A 20,024-nucleotide genomic window follows, 5' to 3' on the forward strand; every position below is an offset into this window, starting at 1 on the left:
GTCCCGAGCCCAACTGATCGATAACCATTTTATGGAAGAGTCCATTCCAGTGCCAGTTCTGGTCTGTCTGTTGGTAACAGCGTCTAATACCAGATGGAACGAGTTGAAGACCTTGACAGATCGCAGCTTGGCACTTCAGGACGTAATTTTTCATGTCTCTAATGGATGGCCAGATGCTAAGACAAGTGCTCGGGTCAGAGCGAGGCCGTACTTTCACTGTCGAGATGAACTCTACTTGTCCTCGAATGGACTTCTTTGCAGAGGTCAGCGCTTGGTTGTTCCTGAAGAAGCTCGCCAAAACATTCTGGATGTCATTCATTCCGCTCACAGAGGGATCGTAGCAGGAAAGGCCAAAGCCAGGGAATACTTCTATTGGCCTACCATGAACCAGGACGTTGAGGATTCCGTCAGTCAATGCCAAATCTGTCAAGCGTATCAGAACAGTAATCAGCATGAGCCCCTATTGAGTCGTGAGCTGCCTAGTCGACCTTGGGAGAAAGTTGGTTGCGATTTCTTTGAGATCAGAGGGAGACACTATCTACTCGTCGTTGATTATTTTTCGAAATTTGTTGAGGTCCAGCTTCTGCACAGCACCACCGCTCCAGCAGTAATTATGGCCATGAAGACCATCTACGCACGATTTGGTATACCCGAAGAAGTCGTCAGCGATGGCGGTCCACCTTATGACTCTGTGGCTATGAAGGAATTTCACGCTCAATGGGGTATTCATCACAACATCACGTCTCCGTATTATCCCCGTTCCAATGGGCAAGTAGAGCGGTCCGTTCAAACGCTTAAGAAGAGTCTACTTAAAGCCGTAGAGGATGGTAAAGATTTGCACCTTGTGCTTCTAGATTACAGGATTACACCGACGCATGGCCTGGCCTCACCTGCCGAACTGTTAATGGGACGAAGACTCCGGTCTCTGTTGCCGTCACATCCCGGAAAGTTGACTCCACATTACGATGTCACAGAAGCAACCAAGGAACTGGAAACCCGTCAGCTTAATCAGAGAACTCAGGGTGATCAGAAGTCCAAGCCGCTGAGTCAGCTCAACGAAGGCGACCGAGTATGGTTTCGAAAACGTCTAAATGAAGGTTGGAAGCAAGGAATCATTATCCGGGTTGGTCCGCAAAAGCGATCGTACGGAATACAGTCTACCGAAGGAACAATTTACACCCGGAATCGCTTTTACGTCCGCCCTGATCGTTCTGCTGTTGAAAACTACCATTCGGTTGATCATACTACTGGTTCAGTCACCGGTCCAGAATCACCAACCGGTCTTGCGAAAGCTTCAAAGACACCTCCAGCACCCGTTTCTGAACCAATCCACCACGCAGCTCCAGTTCCTGAGTTACGACGCTCTCAACGTCTCCGTAAATCACCGGTTTGGGCTAAAGATTATGTCGGCTAAGTATTTACCGGCATATCCTCGTTTTACGAAAATTAAAAAAAAAAAAATCACACTCACAAAAGGGCGTGTTATGTTTTGTTTTGCTAATCTAGTTTTTTATATATGCTTTGTTTTAACAAAACCTAAAAGAGGTCTATTTTATTTGTATATAAATTCATTCGCTTGGTTCTAATAAAACACATTCAAGTTGCATCTAAACCTTGGTGTTACTCTCTCTCCTTCTTATATTGTGGTACACTAAGCCAGGACATAACACTTATATCTATGGTTGTGACGGACAGATTGTAGTTTTACAATCGTTGGATTGTTGTCAGCGTTGCCAGACGTACGATAGTTATCATACACGTCGATAATTTAGAGATAATTTTTGGGACGTACGATATTTTCAATGATGTTCTACAAAGTACGCATTTTTCTATAATTCAGCTCACGCGTACGATAATATTTTTTATTGGCTGAAATCTAGTTAAAACTGCGATTTTTAAACATTATCTTTCAATCGGTCGAACTTTAAGTGTTATATTAAAATTTTGATTTCACAAGTTTAACAACACTATTTCACACACAATTATTTAAATATACCATAAGTTTTTAGGCATACGATAATTTTTTCTGAGATCGATAAATTTTGGGCTGTGGTACGATAATTTGAGTTTCAGGAACTGGCAACACTGATTGTTGTGTGAAATTATCCTTCAGGTTGTGCAAGAATGGATGGTAACAGACTGACAGTATGTTTCGTTGTGGAATCTGTGATGGATTTCCATTTATAAATTCGAGATGATAATCAGGTTAGTTTATAAAATGATTAGCAAGTTTATGTCGATAAATAAGTCTAAATTATTTATTGAGCAAATTAATATCGTATAATCAAACATGGTCATCATACACTGTTTTTTGGTTGTTTGCAAATTTAGTGGCAAGGCTTAAATTGTGTTTGTTTGTCAGATTCAATTTAAGTGTCAACAAGCTGGTTATAATAATAGCATTTTCCACTTTGTGATCTCGACTGCACTCGGAGCGCTGGGTATGAGTTTTCACACTCCACTGGCAATCTCAGTGCAGCTCCTGATGAGATTTGATTGCTCGATTGATAAGGGGCAGCTGAAAGTTATATGAAAAATTAAGACTGTTTAGACAGATCAACAGAGGGTATTAAGTTTTTAACATTGCTCTTTGGCAATATCCACTGGCAAACTTGATCTTGGGCAGTTTTTTGGTGCTCGCAAAATGTTATCATGTTTCTTTTGGAAACTCACTCGGTTTGGTTTTTTTTGGAACTCTCTCTGAGAGCTAAGCAATTCCTGAGCACTCAGAGCTGCATCGTTGTGGAAATCACTATTAGTCTAGTGTTAGAATATTTTGGTTGATTTATTATATATAATAATAGCTAAATATTTAAATATAGTTGGAGATTTTTAAATTATTACATGAGTTTGTGAATTAAATTAAATTTTCATTCTAGCTGAAATCTATCCCAATGACAAAAGTTGAAACTCATCATGCGCCTTAAGTTTGTAGGATGGTCTTAGCTATGTCTTGCAGCTTAATATCAAAGTCTTTTGGGTGTTCCCTAAATTTGAAACCCTTTATGATGAGGGCTCTTGCAATATCAGTGGTTGCTTGTTGTTTAGGTACTAATTAAATAAATGCTTTCGTGATAAAATTTTAACTTTTGACTCGTACACCTAAATTAGGTGTTGCTTGGACAGAGCGCATGTGTACTGATCATAAAGGACGAAATGTTTCACATGGAGATCTATATTTTCCTTTGGAAAGTGATCTTTGTACCCGATGCACCTGCAATGATGGAACTCATGAAACTTGTAACGCTGTTTCTTGTTCTCCACCTGAAAAGTGCAAAGAGTTTCGCAAACTAGAAGAGAAGTGTTGTGAATTTGTGTGTTTGGAGCCAGAAGTGAACAATACAAAGAACAGTAAGTCCATTTTCAATTGTACTTTAATATGATCGTATTTGGGATACAAGGTAAAGCTAAAAGCACTTATTTTCTTTTGTTTCCATTTTGCGTATGTTCCTTGTATAGCAGATTCGTTAACACCAACTAATCTAGGGCTAAGATTAGTAGCAAGTGCCGTTACGTCTTTCCTTATTCTTGCCTTATTACTCTTTATGATTCACCGCTTACGACAGCGTCGACTGCTTCTTGTCATTAGACGTAAGGGTTTTCGTTATTTGCTTAACATGCTTGCCGTTATTGGTGTTGGTTTACGGTTACAAATATTTTTGGTATAATTCAGAACAAATTGCAGGTCTAAATGCTCATAGACTTGATTCAGTATCTCAAGGAGATCAACACTTTCCTAATGATGATGACGGGAATGTGGGCTATTTTGTGGGTCATGATCGATTGGAATATTTTTCCTACGATGAACCTCCACCTCCATATAGCTTTTGGAAACCATCCGAAACTTACATACCAACAGGGGAAGCCCCCCCACCGTACGAGGTCACCATTCGTTATCCCCCACCTGCAATATCAGTGTCTCCAAGTAATGGAGGGATTCAACAACAGGGTCGTCTTTTCCCTCGTCCTGATCATGCTACTGATTCCCGTTCACCATCTACTGGAATTGGCACACAGGTTTTTCTTGGTCTATCTTTACCCGACGATAGGAGGTCCAGCTTTGATGGCAGGGCTTCCTGTAGATCCAGCCAAATTTCTCCTGGAGTTTTCAGCATGAATGACCAAGGGGAGAGTACGTGTAGCAGTGATGTAAATGTTGGTAGAGGTGCTATATTGGAATCAGATGCGCGCTACGAAGATATTCCATTTCCCAGAAATAATGTTACTGTCCTACATTTGGATGGACCATCTCATTCCACACCATATAATCTATGTGAAGATGATATTGTAAATGGTAATGTCGTTGTCAACACCCCAGGAGTAGAAAGCTCATCTGGATCTAGTTCATTGGGAAGAACTGGTCGGAGTGGAAGTTCAAAATCTCAGGATTCACGCACTGGAAATAGATGCCATTCTTATTGCGAGGGCTTAGGGCAGTGGAGAGCCGAACAGACAAACCAGAAACAGACCCATGTTGCTGGTTCAAACAATAATGTAGTTCAGGATCCAACTGCTTGGGTTGGTGATACAACAGACACTTCAACCAGCACAAGTCCTAGCTCTGAACAACAAACTGTCAGCCCATCTAGTAGTGACACATCTGGAGATGGAGAATATTTGCAAAGTCATTCCAGCTGTCTACAGAATTCTTATCCCATGAAACTTAGCGAGCAGTCCAAACAGAAACTTATAAATTTACCATCATCTAGTACTTCCGGTGGTGAATCATCTAAAAATAACAATAGTGTTAAAAAGAAGACTGCTTATAATTCAAAAGATAAAAGAAATTCTTTAGAAAGGACTTTGAAGCAGCTACGAAGATTGTCATTACCAACTAAGAAGAAACTTCAAGAGCCTTCAACCTCCAGTAAACAAATTCCATCCTTAGCCGGAACATCTCGCCTTCCGCCAATGGGGAAGGAAGACAGAGTGGGTAATTGCAATAGCGCTGCTTCCATATCGGAAAGCTCTTGTTCGAGTAGTGCCAGTCCGGAAGCCTTGGATGAAAACCGAACTAAATTAATACCGGAAGAATCAACCGGTAAATTTCATCAGGGAAAATGCAAGCATGTATGGCATCGTCCAGCCAGTTTAAATCTCAATTCTTATTATGTTTCTAACTCCCGAAGTAATGCAAATATTAGATCTGCTCGTAATAGTAGCGATCCTAGTCCTAAATGTTCAACAGATTCATCGGCTGATTCTGTCCCTCCTAATGGTATACTGGCCTTGTCTTCTTTAAACAACCATCGATCTTTAACACCTAGAGATCACTTTCCATTTTCACCCCCTTTGCACGGAGTTGATTCTGGTTCATTTAGACCGATGCTTAATTTGCACTTGATGGAAAACCGACCTCGTATCATAACCCCTGATACTAATATATCTCCTGAAAGCGCTTCACTTCAACAGCAGTGTCAGAGGCGAGCAGCTATTGCTAGGTCAAGTTCTATTTGCTCTGAAACTGGTGAAAGAAATCCTAGACGCTTGAGTTTGAACACTGTTCATGCCCACGGCAGACACGGCTCTGATTCAACCCCCGAAAATGGTGTGAACTCAAATTCTTCCTCAGCAGGGGGTGATCAGAATCGATTAGATAATTTAAGATTGCCTCCTTATAGGTTTGGTCGTAGTGTTAGCTCTGAGAGTAACAATTCAAGCGCCTAGCTTTGTTTACATTGTTACTAATAATATTTTTGCGCCAACCTTATTTTGAAGCCGTGGAAAACATTCCTGTATGTATAATATTGTAATAGTAGATTCTAAGATGCCTATTTAAGAAAAAAATAATGTAACGTGCTAATTAATTAGTTACGTCGAGTTACGTAAATATTTAAAAATCTAATGCGGAAAATTTATTAATCTACAAATTATAGCCACATTAACTATGTGAAATATGAATCTTAATTAATTCGGCAACTTAAATTCTGAAATTAATTTAATATGAAAAAACAAGGAAAGGTAAATTTAAATCTCACTTCTAAAATAACCTATGCATAAATTTTCCCAATTCGCACATTGAAAACAAAAATGATTCTGTAGCTATATCCTCTATTAGGAGTGACAGTACAAAATATTGAAAGTTATTTTTCTTGGAAAACATATCTTTTAAAAGAAATCAAAGCTTTTTATTATTTTTATATTTAAAAAAAAATTATTTATATGTGTGGATTACTTAAAAAGGCAACCCAGTATTTTAAGTATCTAATTATAGTATGGAGTATTAACATGACTCTTCAGCCTACTTGTATTTATTTTAAATTGATATCGATCTGTAAATTGCCTAAAATTTTGTCGTTTTTACATGTAATTTAATGTGAAAAAACATTTCTGACAAACCCTTTTTTTTTTTTCAAAATGAAAATTTTCTTTAATTTTTTCTTGATAACATGCGTGTGACGTTTGGTAATTGTATGTGTAAATATATGTTCTGGTGACCGTTATCACAGTTTTTATAAAAGATCTTTAATTGTCTTTTAAAGAGAACAATTGTCCCGGGTTGATTGCGAGTGTTTCCATAGGGCATCGTCCATGGTTCATGGTAAATCGCAATATTTTTGCGAAGCGGTGGAACGTTTTAGCATTTGTTTGCAAATTTAACAACATTCCACATTTGCATTATAACTAAAATTACAATTTTTCTGTACAAATGTGGCTTTTGATAAAACCATTAAAAAGCCCGTTTCAACAACCCAAAAATATCTACTTTTGTTATTTACAAATATATTTTGGCACTCTGGTGAAACATTTATCTTTCGAAATTTTTAAATTTAAAAATACTGTTTCTTTTGTTTGACTTGGCGTTGTTTTCCTAATTTCTTCAATTTTGTCATCTAAGTTCCCTGAAACAATTATTACCGTGAAACGTATAATAAGGCGATTTGAACTTTGTGATGTTCCCGGAAGCACCCCTTTTGCTCGACCCTACTCCCCCCCCCCCACCCCAAAGGGACGTCCCTGCCCCCTTCGCTTTTTCAATTATGAAACCTTCCCGTCACCGACCCTGTCTTTGGCTGGAGTGCCTAAAAAGGGGCACTTATCTACGCTACTGAGTACAGCTGCGAAATGAATAAGACGTACTTGAGGTCTATTGCAGTTTCGGAATACACTCGGATCATGAACTCTCCCGGATATCCCGGTTCGAACGTGGCTGGTACGATGACGTAATTTCCCGGGTAAAATTCGTATCTTCCAAACACTTCCCTATAGTTTATGTAAGGACCAGAGTTGCCCTCGTCAAAATTGTTGTAGAAGCACTGCTTACTCAATCTATTGTTACAGTCGTCTGTCTGAAAATGAAGCTCAAGGAGAAAATTAATCCAACCGAGGTGGAAGACGACATCAACTTACTTTGTAAATAACGAATCCTATCTGCATCATCTTCACTCCCAGGTGTCTCGGAGCGTTCCGGTGTACTTGCATCAGGGAGATGACCACGCAACACTTCCTGTCCATCGCCGCTTTTATTGGTCCTATCACGAGGAGGTAATTGAACTTACGTCAAGGATTCAAATGGTGGTTAACTTACCAATTGACGAGAACCTTCCGAAGCTGTAGATCGTCAACAAGTACTGAGGATTCGTAGCGAACAACTCGACATTGTTTCTGGAACCACCGCATGACCTGTCCTCTGTCCAGTGACCCCGAATGGCTTTAACCTGGCCGGCCTGTTCCGCGATTCCATCACCGTTGAAATCCGGACCCAAGGTGCATATGGAAACCTCTTCGAATTCTTTTCGAAAGTCGTCGAAGCACCTGTATACGTTAAATTTATTACCTGGCAATCGAATATCTGTCAAACTAAAGGATAGCTACATCCAAAACTCTCCGTCGCCTCGTTGCTTCCAATCTAGCTGCCTTTTAGTTCGACTATCCACCAAGGTCCAAACGGAATCGCTGCGATTGTAAAGTGACATTATTTAAGGATCTTACTTCAATTTTCCACGGACTTTACTTGTCATTCCATGGTCCAGTCCACTCGATACAATTTCCCCAAGGATTCCTCACTCTTACAAGATTAACTTCATCCCCCGAACTTAATGTTACCTAAAATATTTCGATTTTACATTTTTAACTGAGAAAACTGTTTGGAGTTATACAGATGGTTTTTTTCAAAAGTGTATAACTATTGTCTTACGTTTGCCACCCCTGTCACTGTATAAGCGTGCCCTGATACCAGTCCGTTGGCATCCGCGGTAGTAGCCATTCTCCAATCGCCCTAGGGACCAATTCAGTTAATGGGATTCCATCTACTTGACGCTGCTAAGGACTCCTACCTTTCTGGAACAAGTTATGAAGGCACCGTGGGATGATGCTTGTAAAAGGAATAGAAAAAGGTGCGGTGGAACTTCCTCCAAGTCGTACCGCTCCGCCAGTCCGCTGGTCAAGTCAACGAGAGCGTCCATAGCCTGTCCACCTTCTAGCGCTTCGTACGAGCCGTGAAGCCTGAAAGCGTCATCTTTGAGTAAAATGTCTGGCTAGTTAGAACTGTGAACTGTACTTCGCGTAAGCTTTTTCCAAAAGCGCGGGCCAATACTCTGTTTTCTCCGACGAACGGGAGTAGATCAGTTCGCCATTTCTGGTCGGAAGAAGGTCATCCACGTAGATGGTTACCCATCGACCGAATCGCCACAACCGGAACTTAGCCACTCCCTTGTATCCCTCGCCGTGCAGTAATTGGTTAGTCGGGATAACCTAAGTTCCGAACGTTACTTACATGGTATTGCTATGACCAAGTATTATTGATTACCCTTCTCATCAAGTCCGGTCTTTGCGCTACGGCCGCGCATGAGGAAAGGAACCAGCAGTCTCCCAGGATACCCTGAACGATGTCGTGCCTACTTACACCGTTCACCAAGAGTTCGGGCTTCTGCACCAACTCCTAATAGAAGCAGTAGCTATTATAAAATTGACTATTCGATCTATTCCTATGAAGTTGTTCATCTCAGTTGCACAAAATTACGTTTCTAATTAAAATCTTAGAGCGCTTACTTTTCTTGGTGAAACCTGTACCAAAAGTATTGATCTCTCTGTACAGCTAATGTAATTAGCTTTAAACATGTACCTGCGCAAGCTCCCCTTGATTTCTTAAAATACGTTTCGGAAGGAAAACTAGTGTGGGGCAAAATACATCCTATAGTACTTTCTGAAACTGATAAATGATTAATAAATAACTCAATATTCCTACGCAGCGCGCAGTGCAATTTTACATGGTTAGGCAGATAAGGTCTAGCTTCCCTGCTAAGTTTATATTATCTTCAAGCTCTGTATTATCCGCAAATTGAGCGAGAAACTGGCACCCATTGAAAATTGCGTCTAGGCTTCGAATTTTTAACATCTCTATCTTGTAAGAGATGTATACTTTTTCTTGTACTTATGTTGTTAACCAAGTTTTTCTGGTGAAGATTAGTTAAAGGAAAAGTCCAGCTTTGGTAAAACTTGGGTCTATTTGAAAGATCATGTTTAAATAAACTCAAAAATATCAGTCGTAAAATTGTATCTTTTTTTAATGACGAGAAATACATTTTCAAAAGAGCGAAATTTACCGCCAAGCCATCTGCCATTTTTTGTTTCGGGGTGACGTTTTAGGACTTTAATCACGTGCTGTTCGCGGAATAACAGGCTTTAACAGCGCTCTGTTCCCCGCGCGCGCTTGCTCCGCGTGCGGTCTGCGGAGGGAAGACGAAAGAAAATGGCAGCTCGCTTGGCGGTAAATTTCGCTCGTTCAAAAATTAATTTCTCGTCATTAAAAAAAGATACAATTTTGCGACTGATATATTTTAGTATATTTAAACATGATCTTTCAAATAGACCCAAGTTTTACCCAACCTGGACTTTTCCTTTAAGTGCAATTAAGTGGGCAATTAGATGGACACCTTGGGGAAAACATGAAAGTCAACTGTACGTGAGGTCTCATCCAAACAATATTCCCTTCGACAGGTCTTCGGTTGAAATATATGGAAGAATCTTGAGGAGGAAAATACTGGTCGACAAATACTTTACCGAACGACAACGACGAAATGGTTCTCTTCATGGTTTCATCCTCCTGACAAGTCCATAAACGCATTTTAAGTATTTCGGAAATCATTTGAAATTTTCCATACGCACCACAACATCGAGTTGGTCCTCGGGAGCCTCCACATCCGGGATATCGAAGCCGAAATTCCATTCCGAGTCTTCTGTTGTGTTTCCCCTGAGTGGCGCTTGGTCGTACGATAACGCAACGTCTTGAGGTGGTATTTCCTTGCGATCATTGGCGAAATTGGCCCATCGTTTAGGCCAGATGGTAGTCGAAGCTCGAGGATTCTCGACTTTTCGTATGGGGCAAGAGGCTATACTAGAGCCACAACCCATCAATTGGACGACATCTGAACATAACGCACCACAAACGGCTGTTTTCTGCGGGAAATAACACACACCCTTTTTAACCCCTTCTGGAACGTGCCTAATCTACGCTCTTCAAAAAAGGGGAAATCGTCGGTGACGCGAACTGAACAATTGATTTTTTGCTAAGCGAAGTACGAACGGACCGTGGATTTGTTATTACGAGCGAGGATGAAACTGTCTTTTTCCTTAGCGACATTGACGCGATCTGGGACACGGGAATATTGGCCTTCGAAACAGGGTCAAGTACTAAAGACCATTAATACTGAAAGATACGTAAATGCGTCCTTGTCTTTGAATATCTTTTACGATATATTTTGCGTCCTCTTTGCGACAGGGCGCACTTTCCTCTTTCTATTCGGTCCTTTATTTTCAAGATTTTAATATAATTTCAACGAAAGTTAACCGACTGGGGCTCATATCTGGACTAGTCTATAATAAATTTACAATTTGAGTCTAGAGCTTGTAGAAATCGTAAATGTGATGTCACGCCAGATATATTTTTGAATGAGCCAATTTAAAGCTTGTTGAACAAAAATGAGATATGTCGACCCTGTCGTGTTCTTTGCATAGATCTGCATATCCTTTACACTTTTTTGAAATAAGCCTAATTGTTTTCATTAGCCCAATTAAACCCGCAATTAAGCTAATTGAAAAGACTAGACACTCACCCGACTTTCTTAACTTTCCATGCTTGCGAGTCGACTCTTCATAACCCAATTTGGCTACATCGCGCTACTAATTCCATTCTAAGTGGGGATAAGCTTACGTTGACTAGTGGACGAATTATCTCGAACTTTCTGCGGGTTTTAATCTAAACTACTGAGGTAAATCTATAGCCGCGACGGGTCCCCAATGCCGTAGCCGCTGTATTACCTCTCGCAATATTTTTAAAATCCAGCCTCGCAGAACTCGCTCCAATGTCGCTGTTGTTGCTGTGTTTGGTTTCCAAGGTAATTCCAAAGAAGGATCGATACTTATCGCGTGCTAACCAAACCCCCAACGGACAGGGTAACAGTCCCTACTTAACCTCAAAGCGGCTGGACAAGTTAAAACTTTATTGGTTTTTCGTTCCGCTGAGTTTGTTTGATTGAGAGTTTTACTATCCGCTTCGAACATGCCTTGACTTACCGGCCTTAGTTGAGTTTGCCGAGGTTGGTTATTATATGACTTAGAAAAGAAACCACGAAGAATAGTCTGGTATATGCACCTCCAATGTATTTTTATTTTCAAGGATATAGAGGGTACGCCATTAGCGTTCGTTGTTTATTGGACTGGAAAGGTTTCCCCTTCAAGGCGATATATCTCCTTTTATCGATTACGGATTAGTGGAAGACTGTTTCTTTTATTATATTAATATTATAGCGCGCTTAATGCACGCGTAGAATATAAACTATTTTAAGTACAATGCATTGTTGTTTTATTTGATAAACCAGCGTTGAACCCACCTCAAGTCCGAAGAGGTGAGTGAGGACTGTGTCCCTGGGGAATTAATGCGGCGGAATGTACAGCTAGCTAAGGCCTTAGATCATACATACTATTTTATCTATCAACGACCTAGAAAATATCTGTAGTGATTCGTGAACCCTGTTTACTGATATTTTGAAGGAGACTTTATAAAATTTCATTTTTAGGTTTTGGTGGTAACCCAACTGTGTTGAAGTAGTGCCAATTCTTTAGACAAAGCTATAGGTCTACTTTGCCGATAAAAAAATATTTAATTTTACACCCGCTACTTTATTCCTATATCCATATAAATGCAATGATCTTTCAACTATACGAATTTGATTTGTGTCAAATTAGGTAAGAAGAGTTATAAGAAAGGTTAAATTATTTTGGTTATCTATTAGAAAAATAAGACTTCAGAAAAGTGAAAAGATGTCTCTACCATGTTGTAGTTTAACTTAAGTACTAGTTTAGATGCTATAGAAGAAATGGGGCCAAATTGGCATATCAGCCGCTAGGATCGCTATCATAATTTAATCTGACATGCCAATTTGGCGCCTTTTTTATTAGCCAAAATTATTTTAATGAAAGCGGAGATGGGCAGAATTTGCAAGGCCATCTATCCTTCCTTTGTTTACATCAAATGACAGTTGATTTTCAAAAAGGCATAATGTATTTCATTTCACCGCGCGTCGATGGCGCCACGTAATCTGCCCAACTCATGGCTTCCTACATTGGCGAAAAGGGGGTCGGCACTCTCGATCAACTTCGCCAGATACAATAGTGCAAGCTCCATTTCTTTTCTAGCTCTTTATTTCAAACCAAATTAATAATAAGTATTTTTATCTATTAAAGTTTTATTATTTTGACAAATACATTTTTTAAATTATTCAATAATCAGTAAAGCACAGATAATATAACCATGGACTAATTAGTGATGTAAGTCGGGTAAATACCCAGTGGGTAGGGTATTTTTAAATAGGTATTTACCCGGGTATTTACCCCATGGACGGGTAAATACCCAAAACTAGGGTTTTTATGATTAGGGCGTTAGTTAGTATCGGGTCGAGTGGAGCTATCTGTTATCCTCCTTGTCTACATCTTTTGCTTGGTTTGGGCTTATTAGGTAGGGAAATTTGGGCAAACTACATTTTTAAAAGCAGTTTTATATTAGTCAATTTTATTTCTAGCCTGGGAGTTATTCAAAGATAAAAATAAAGGTGTTGCTTTCATATATATTGCTGTAAGGAATACAAACATTCTAATGTCAACAAAATGACAAAGTATATCAGGAAATGTTTTAATGGCCCACATGAAATGAATAAAATCCTTAATTGCTCATGTTACTGTTAGTGTTAAGCCTGGTAATTAAATAGTGATGATGAGGAGTCTGAGGAGAGCCAGGGGCAGCAGAGACTGAACTTTCAAGTGATCATTCAGATAATGAATAAATAATATTTAATAGTTATCTCATATGTAATGTTACTATGTAAAATTTGCAAAAAAAGTAAAAAAACAATAATTAATATTTAATATGATAATAACTTGATGTGTTTGTGGGTTTTTCAATTACCATATTCTTAATTGAATAAATTAAAAAATATTTAACAAAGAAATTAAAGGTGTTTATAAACACCTGGGTATTTATGTATTTTGGGTATTTATCCGGGTAAGTACCCAAGGTATTTACCCTGCGTTATAAATACCCGGGTATTTTACATCACTAGGACTAATTAATGTATACATTAATTAAGTCCATCATATAACTACGTACCCTAGATTCGAAATCAAGCTCCTTGAACGTAAACGCAGGCTCTTACTGAGTTCCCGACAGAAGTCGGAAAAAACTGCCTCCATAGAGCCGCTGCAGGCAGGGCTACTGACATCTAGTTAAAAAGTTTTAGTGAAAATTGCGCCGTGGTTTTTGACTTGCGGTTTTCAAGATACCAGATATTTTTGTGTTATATTGTTTTAAAACAATAATGGATCATGCCTGTACAGGGGCGGCGCCAGGAATTTTCGCGAGGGTAGGCACACCAAATAAATGGGTCCCCGACCCGGGACCCCCCTTTTCTCAACGAAATGCTTCAATAAAATAAAGCATTGATGTACAGTCTGTTTAAAAAGTCTTCGACAGGTGAAATTTTTGCCCTCTTTTTAATTCTGCTAGAAAACTATTAGATAGATCGATGAAACCAATTGCAACTATTATTTATTTTCCAATATCTTTCGTTATTTATCGGTTTCGTCCACCAAAATTTAATAGTTTTGGCAGCTACCGTCAAAACTCATTTTTGACAACTTTTTAAATATTGGTTCTACGGCACTGACTCGCGCGTTTTTGAATTCACAATGGTCGATTCATATTTAGAAAGTGGAAAAACTTTCCCTCTACAACCAACGGTTGAGAAGTTATCGTGTTTACAAACTTTCGTCGAAATTGGGAAACACCTAAAATGCATCAAGCGATTATTAATAACGCAACTTCAACAGCGATTCAATAACATTGAAAATATATTTAATTAAAGGCCGGTTTAAAAAAAAACAAATCCCAAGAACAACTTGGCAAGTGGTTTTAGGAATATCCTTTTTTATACGCTAAAGCTTTTAAAAAGCTATTTGCTTTAGAAACTTCGACAGCGATCCAACAACATGTTTAATTAAAGGCTGGTTTAATATTGTGGTAACCATTATTATAAACAATTTCTAACGCAAATATCTTTTTAAAAGCTTTAGCGTATAAAAAAGGATATTCCTAAAACCACTTGCCAAGTTGTTCTTGGGATTTGTTTTTTTTTAAACCGGCCTTTAATTAAATATATTTTCAATGTTATTGAATCGCTGTTGAAGTTGCGTTATTAATAATCGCTTGATGCATTTTAGGTGTTTCCCAATTTCAACGAAAGTTTGTAAACGCGATAACTTCTCAACCGTTGGTTGTAGAGGGAAAGTTTTTCCACTTTCTAAATATGAATCGACCATTGTGAATTCAAAAACGCGCGAGTCAGTGCCGTAGAACCAATATTTAAAAAGTTGTCAAAAATTAGTTTTGACGGTAGCTGCCAAAACTATTAAATTTTGGTGGACGAAACCGATAAATAACAAAAGATATTGGAAAATAAATAATAGTTGCAATTGGTTTCATCGATCTATCTATTATAGTTTTCTAGCAGAATTAAAAAGAGGGCAAACATTTCACCAGTCGAAGACTTTTTAAACAGAGTGTACATGACGAACAAAAAAGTTCTAACAACAGTAAAACGAGTCCAAATATAACAGAACTGGTTTTATTTACTAGAAGATACCTCAACAATTTCTAAATACATTATCGACAATTGTTTCATTGTTATTTATAAATAATTTTATCTCTTGGGACAATTTTGAGACCTTTTCTAGATCAATTTGGGGCCTCTTATAGGGTGATTTTTGGGCCCCTCTAAATTTTAAGGTAGGCAGTGGCCTACCTGGCCTACCCCCTAGCGCCGCCACTGATTTAAGCGCCATCTACACAACTAAATATTTGAAATGGCAGAAGGTTGAGAGCAGTGAGGATAGATGGCGCTTAAATCGTACTTGTCCCGGAATGGATCCCCATTCGTACGGGGTCAAAATTAAGTCGGGGTTAAGCTATCCCCGAAAAAAATAGTTTAGATTAGGTAAGGCCACTGCTGAAAAAAATAATACTGGCTTATTTATAACTAAAAGAACCAAGTAATTTCGTGGAAAAAGGTTTATAGTAAATAAAATTACAAAATATTTAATTTATTATATAGTATTTATTACACACTTACAAGTTACAGTACTAATTTCAAACTTCAAACATTCCCGAAATTTTCCCTGAAACATGATACCCCCGACTTTATTTTTTATCTTCGGTACCGGGGTCGGGGGAAAATGTCGGGGGTGGTCGGGGTCGGGGTCCCCGTACGAACAAAAGTAAATATTGAGATTTAAATTTACTTTTGGTACGAACACCAAAGCTAACGTCAGCGTCCACTCTTTGTGATGACAAGTAAAAACGAATTCAGAGCAAAAAATAAAAAACCCACGAATCACCGACAGCATCAACTTAAAGGGAATATAACATTCAAAGCAATCTTTATGGAAGACCCTTCAATGTTTCAAATAACCCTGTACAGTGGCTCCAAACATTTCTAAAGCCAAAGGCAAGAGTGGCCGGAGCTGTAAACGTTGGTGTTCCACACCAAATACCCGAGGTTACATTCCCTTTAAAGAAATGTCTTGTCAGTGTCCGAAGGGCTTAAAGAAATTACAGAGGATGTGTCAAAGCAAAGCTAATAATAATAAAAAAAAACACTAGTTTTGATAAATTAGAATTAAATAAGGAGTAAAAACGCGAACAAATAAAGAGACCAAGAAGTGGGGTAGAAAATGTAATGTTATGCGGTGGGCATAAGAACTACACTCAGATTAAAACCAGAACAGGGTTTATTAACATAACATTAAGATTTCAATGAGATAACTGATTATCAAAGTTATTACAACAGCTATTTATACTAAAATTATTTACACAAAAAACAACATTGATAAGAATATATTCTTTTTTACATTATCACAAGCGTGATTACACATCCTTTCCCAAGCTTAGCGACCCATCGTTAAAGATTCAAACGAACTGGAGGATTGACTACTCTTCCGGACCTTGTTGTCATCGGTGTTGACGTAGACGGTCGACTGGCTGGTTGAACTGATTTAAACCCAGAAGTTACCGGGCTGGGTAGTGGACTGAGAGGAGACCCCGAGATCGGATCACCACCAGGTAGTGGTTTTGGTAACGGTACCAGATGGAACCGATTGCGTTGTAGTTCCCCGTTATTAGTAGCCACTACATACGACCTTGGACGCTTGGCATGGCTAACGACCCGATCGTCGATACGTTTGTCGACAATCCAAACTCTGTCCCCCTCTACGAGATCAGGTAAGAGTGACTAGTGTTGTTAATTTTCCGGAAAAATAAAATGCGGAAAATTTTCCAGAAACGTTTCCGGAAAATTTTCCGAATTGCGGCAAATTTTCCGCAAATCGGAAAAATAAAAATTTTAAACATAGATTACCTTTTAAGGGTTTTTAATGTTTTTAACTTTTTAACGATATAAAATGTCTAATATCAGTAACCATACTACAACACATTAATAGCGTTACATTGTTAATCAGTTTAAACTAGTCTAGAGGTTTAGTTTTACTTTCAGATTCGAAAAAATGAGGTGAAAATACCGCTTTATTTCAATTTGCAAACAATATATTAGACTAATCACGGAATGAAAACTTTTTTTATTTTTTTCGGAAAAATACGGAAAATTTTCCGGAAAAAAGGCCTCGGTCATTTTCCGGAAAATTTTCCGAGCGGGAAATTTTCCGACTTACAACCCTAGGTAAGACTCTTACGCCATGACGTCGGTCATAGTTGGACTTCTGATCGTTTTTGGAACGCTGCTCTCTTTCAACCAACACTTCTCGTGGTGGAACCAACGACCGTAGAGATGAAGATAACACCGGAACAGTGGTGCGAAGACGGCGATTCATTAGAAGCTCTGCCGGACTAAAGCGCGTTGAGTTTGCAAGTTCTCTCCCCACTCGTTTAAGGGGTTTTCCCCCGTGCTCTTCGGTTTCCCCTTCCATAAAAACTTGTTGAGGTTAACGGTAATAGTTAGTGTAGGGAGCTGTTGGCTCAATCGCGTGGCATGCAGGGCTTGCCACCACCCTCCTACGCATTGTAACCCGGCCACCTGATTTAAAGGCTTTAAAAGTCGCTTGATGACTTAGGCCTAAGGTGGTGCATTGGGTATTAGCCTAGCTGATTATTATTATTATTATTATTAGCTATTCGCCAATGGAGTTGACGGATACGCCAACAACCCAAGGTAGACATCATCGGACTTCTTGATACGGCTTTTAACAATCTTGACCGCCGACTCTATGAAACCATTGCTTTGGGAAACTTTAGGACTGCTGGTGGTGGACTGGAAGCCGTAGTCCTTAGAGAATCGTTCAAAAGCCTCTGACCTGGTGGCAGTCAACTGTGAGCCATTTTCCGTGCGAACAACCTCCGGGATTCCAAATCTAGCGAATACTGACTTCGCAGCTTCAATAATCGTGACCGTTGACTGATCTCGAAGCGGAATTAGCTTGAAGTAACGAGAATAGTAATCGGAAATTAGTAAGTACCATTTGGACTCACAGTGGAAAATGTCCATCGCTATGATCTGCCAAGGTCAATCCGGGAAGACAGTCGGTAACAACGGCTGGTGGCGATTTGATCCTTCTTTAAGGCATTTCTCACAGTGTCTCTTACTTCTTTAGAAACGCCCGGCCACCATACAGATTGCTTTACTCGTTCACGACATTTTACAATGCCCAGATGACCTTGATGTATATTTTGCATGATCTCCTTTCACCTCGAAGCTGGTTATACATCAAGAAGCCGTCCTGGACCGTCAACTCGTTTCTTGCAGGATAGTATACCTGGCAACTCGGTGGAACTTTCCTCTTATCAGGAGGCCACCCGTCATTAACGTACGATATTAGCTTGGAACAGGCTTCGTCTTCGAGCTGGCTTTTGAGGATATCTGCCAACTTCCGATCAGTGACTGGTAATTTTTGCATGACCACCTGGACATGTGTTGTGACCTCATCTTGTAACTCGTGATCAACTTCCTCAAGTGGACTCCTTGACAAGGCATCGGCTGCGACCAACAACTTTCCAGGTACATAGCGGACTTGATACGAATACCGCATCAAACGTATGCGAAGTCTCTGTAGCCTTGGGGACAAATCATCCAAGTGTTTCTTCTGTAGAATGGACAGCAAAGGCTTGTGGTCCGTTTCCAACCAAAGTTCCATCCCGGTGACGTAATCTTTAAATCTTTCACACGCCCATGTTAGTGCCAACGCTTCTTTTTCAATCTGCGCGTATCGTTTCTCCGCTTCAGTCAGGGTCTTCTATAAACTGGAACGCTTCTTGTTGCTTGGAGCCCCACGTCCACGAATTCTTCTTGGATAGAAGACTGTTTAAAGGTTCAAGATTCTGCGCCATATTCGGAATAAACTTCGCAAGGTAGTTTATTATCCCAAGAAGTCTTCTGACATCCGCGACATTGTACGGAGTTTTCATGTCTCTAATCGCTCTGATATTATCTTCGTCCGGACGGATTCCAGTTGCGCTAATGACGCGGCCCAGGAATTTGGCAGACTCCTTTTTGAATTGACATTTCTTCTCATTGAGAGTGATGCTACTCTTCTTCAAGGCGGACAGCATCTTCCTCAGGTTTTCGTCATGGTCACCCGGACCCGTACCAAAGACCAGAATGTCATCTTGTAAATTAGCGGCCTTCCCGATCCCTTCAATACAGGTACTTATCCGTCTTTGAAAGTGTTCCGCCGAACGGTGTCATGAACGTGGTTAGCTTCATCGAGTCCTCATGAAGCGGTATCTGCCAGTAGCCAGAATTACAGTCTAACTGGCTGAATACTGTGGCCCCGGCTAACGGACCCAGTAGATAATCGACTGCTGGCATCTGTGTCCGCTCTCGTTCAATTTGTCCATTCAGCTGAGTCAGATCAACGCAAACTCTAACATCTCCCGATGGTTTCTTTACAACCACCATTGGCGCACACCAGTCTGTTGGCTCTTCAACTGGTCTGATTACGCCTTGTCGGACCATATCTCTCAGCTGCACCTTTAGTTTTCCCATTAGTGGAATGGCCACTCCTCTGGGGGTCGATAATGCATAAGGTACTGCTCCAGGCTTTAGTTTGATCTTGTACTCTTGAGAAATCCTCCCCAGACCACTGAATAGCTCGCCATACTCTCGCTTAGTGTCAACCGTAGATAGACTGTTGACCTCCTGGCAGGAGTCAGTTGGAATTATTTTCAACATTCTACCGGCTCGACGACCCAAAAGGGGTTCTTGTTGTCGCTCCATCACGTAGATCTTGTCCTCAACCTCAGACCCTCCATGTACCAAAGTGACCGTGAAGTAACCCAGATATTGTAAACGGACTTGACCCGGACCAATGAGACCTCTATCGGACGGAAGCAACTTGGCTTTAAATCTCTTGGCCAACGTATCCGACATCACATTTACATCCGCCCCAGTGTCAACCTTGAACTGAACTGCTTGGCCATTGACTCGAATCTCTTTTACCCAAGGTGAATCACCATGACCTCCATCCAA

The 20,024-nt window shown here is 39.9% G+C and overlaps 2 protein-coding genes across 4 annotated transcripts; one reads left to right on the top strand and one right to left on the bottom strand.

Moving 5' to 3' along the window:
* Positions 1 to 2,103: 2,103 nt before the first annotated feature.
* On the top strand, positions 2,104 to 6,409 carry LOC149921939 (uncharacterized). 3 transcript variants are annotated; one of them, XM_090162602.1, is made up of 5 exons: positions 2,104 to 2,205; positions 2,880 to 3,048; positions 3,112 to 3,351; positions 3,460 to 3,591; positions 3,674 to 6,409. In XM_090162602.1, exons 2-5 carry the CDS (start codon positions 2,937 to 2,939, stop codon positions 5,665 to 5,667), a joined length of 2,478 nt encoding a protein of 825 aa, XP_090018728.1. In that variant the 5' UTR covers positions 2,104 to 2,205; positions 2,880 to 2,936; the 3' UTR covers positions 5,668 to 6,409. The 3 variants fall into 3 exon arrangements, with proteins under 3 accessions (XP_090018728.1, XP_090018730.1, XP_090018729.1); XM_090162604.1 differs by having other exon boundaries at positions 3,686 to 6,409; XM_090162603.1 differs by having other exon boundaries at positions 3,463 to 3,591.
* On the bottom strand, positions 6,342 to 11,863 carry LOC149921940 (calpain-A-like). Its single transcript, XM_090162605.1, has 13 exons — positions 11,832 to 11,863; positions 10,108 to 10,398; positions 9,905 to 10,045; positions 8,750 to 8,881; positions 8,501 to 8,694; positions 8,277 to 8,445; positions 8,138 to 8,218; positions 7,955 to 8,046; positions 7,816 to 7,896; positions 7,529 to 7,755; positions 7,351 to 7,472; positions 7,081 to 7,289; positions 6,342 to 6,842 (listed from the first exon to the last, which is right to left on the bottom strand). Exons 2-13 carry the CDS (start codon positions 10,351 to 10,353, stop codon positions 6,830 to 6,832), a joined length of 1,707 nt encoding a protein of 568 aa, XP_090018731.1. The 5' UTR covers positions 10,354 to 10,398; positions 11,832 to 11,863; the 3' UTR covers positions 6,342 to 6,829.
* Between the last annotated feature and the right edge of the window lie 8,161 nt (positions 11,864 to 20,024).

This window comes from Leiobunum rupestre, chromosome 11 (genome assembly GCF_980474605.1).
Source record: "Leiobunum rupestre chromosome 11, qqLeiRupe1.1.hap1, whole genome shotgun sequence".
Classification (NCBI taxonomy): Eukaryota; Metazoa; Arthropoda; class Arachnida; order Opiliones; family Sclerosomatidae; genus Leiobunum; species Leiobunum rupestre.

Excerpts from the sequence above, each read along its gene's own strand:
- LOC149921939 (XM_090162602.1), top strand. The coding sequence starts at position 2,937 with ATGGTCTTAGCTATGTCTTGCAGCTTAATATCAAAGTCTTTTGGGTGT. Across the intron at positions 3,049-3,111 it reads AGTGGTTGCTTGTTGTTTAG|GTGTTGCTTGGACAGAGCGC; the intron begins GTACTAATTAAA and ends CACCTAAATTAG. Across the intron at positions 3,352-3,459 it reads AGTGAACAATACAAAGAACA|CAGATTCGTTAACACCAACT; the intron begins GTAAGTCCATTT and ends TTCCTTGTATAG.
- LOC149921940 (XM_090162605.1), bottom strand. The coding sequence starts at position 10,353 with ATGGGTTGTGGCTCTAGTATAGCCTCTTGCCCCATACGAAAAGTCGAG. Across the intron at positions 10,046-10,107 it reads AGGACCAACTCGATGTTGTG|GAGGATGAAACCATGAAGAG; the intron begins GTGCGTATGGAA and ends TGGACTTGTCAG. Across the intron at positions 7,897-7,954 it reads ACTGGACCATGGAATGACAA|CGATTCCGTTTGGACCTTGG; the intron begins GTAAAGTCCGTG and ends TTACAATCGCAG.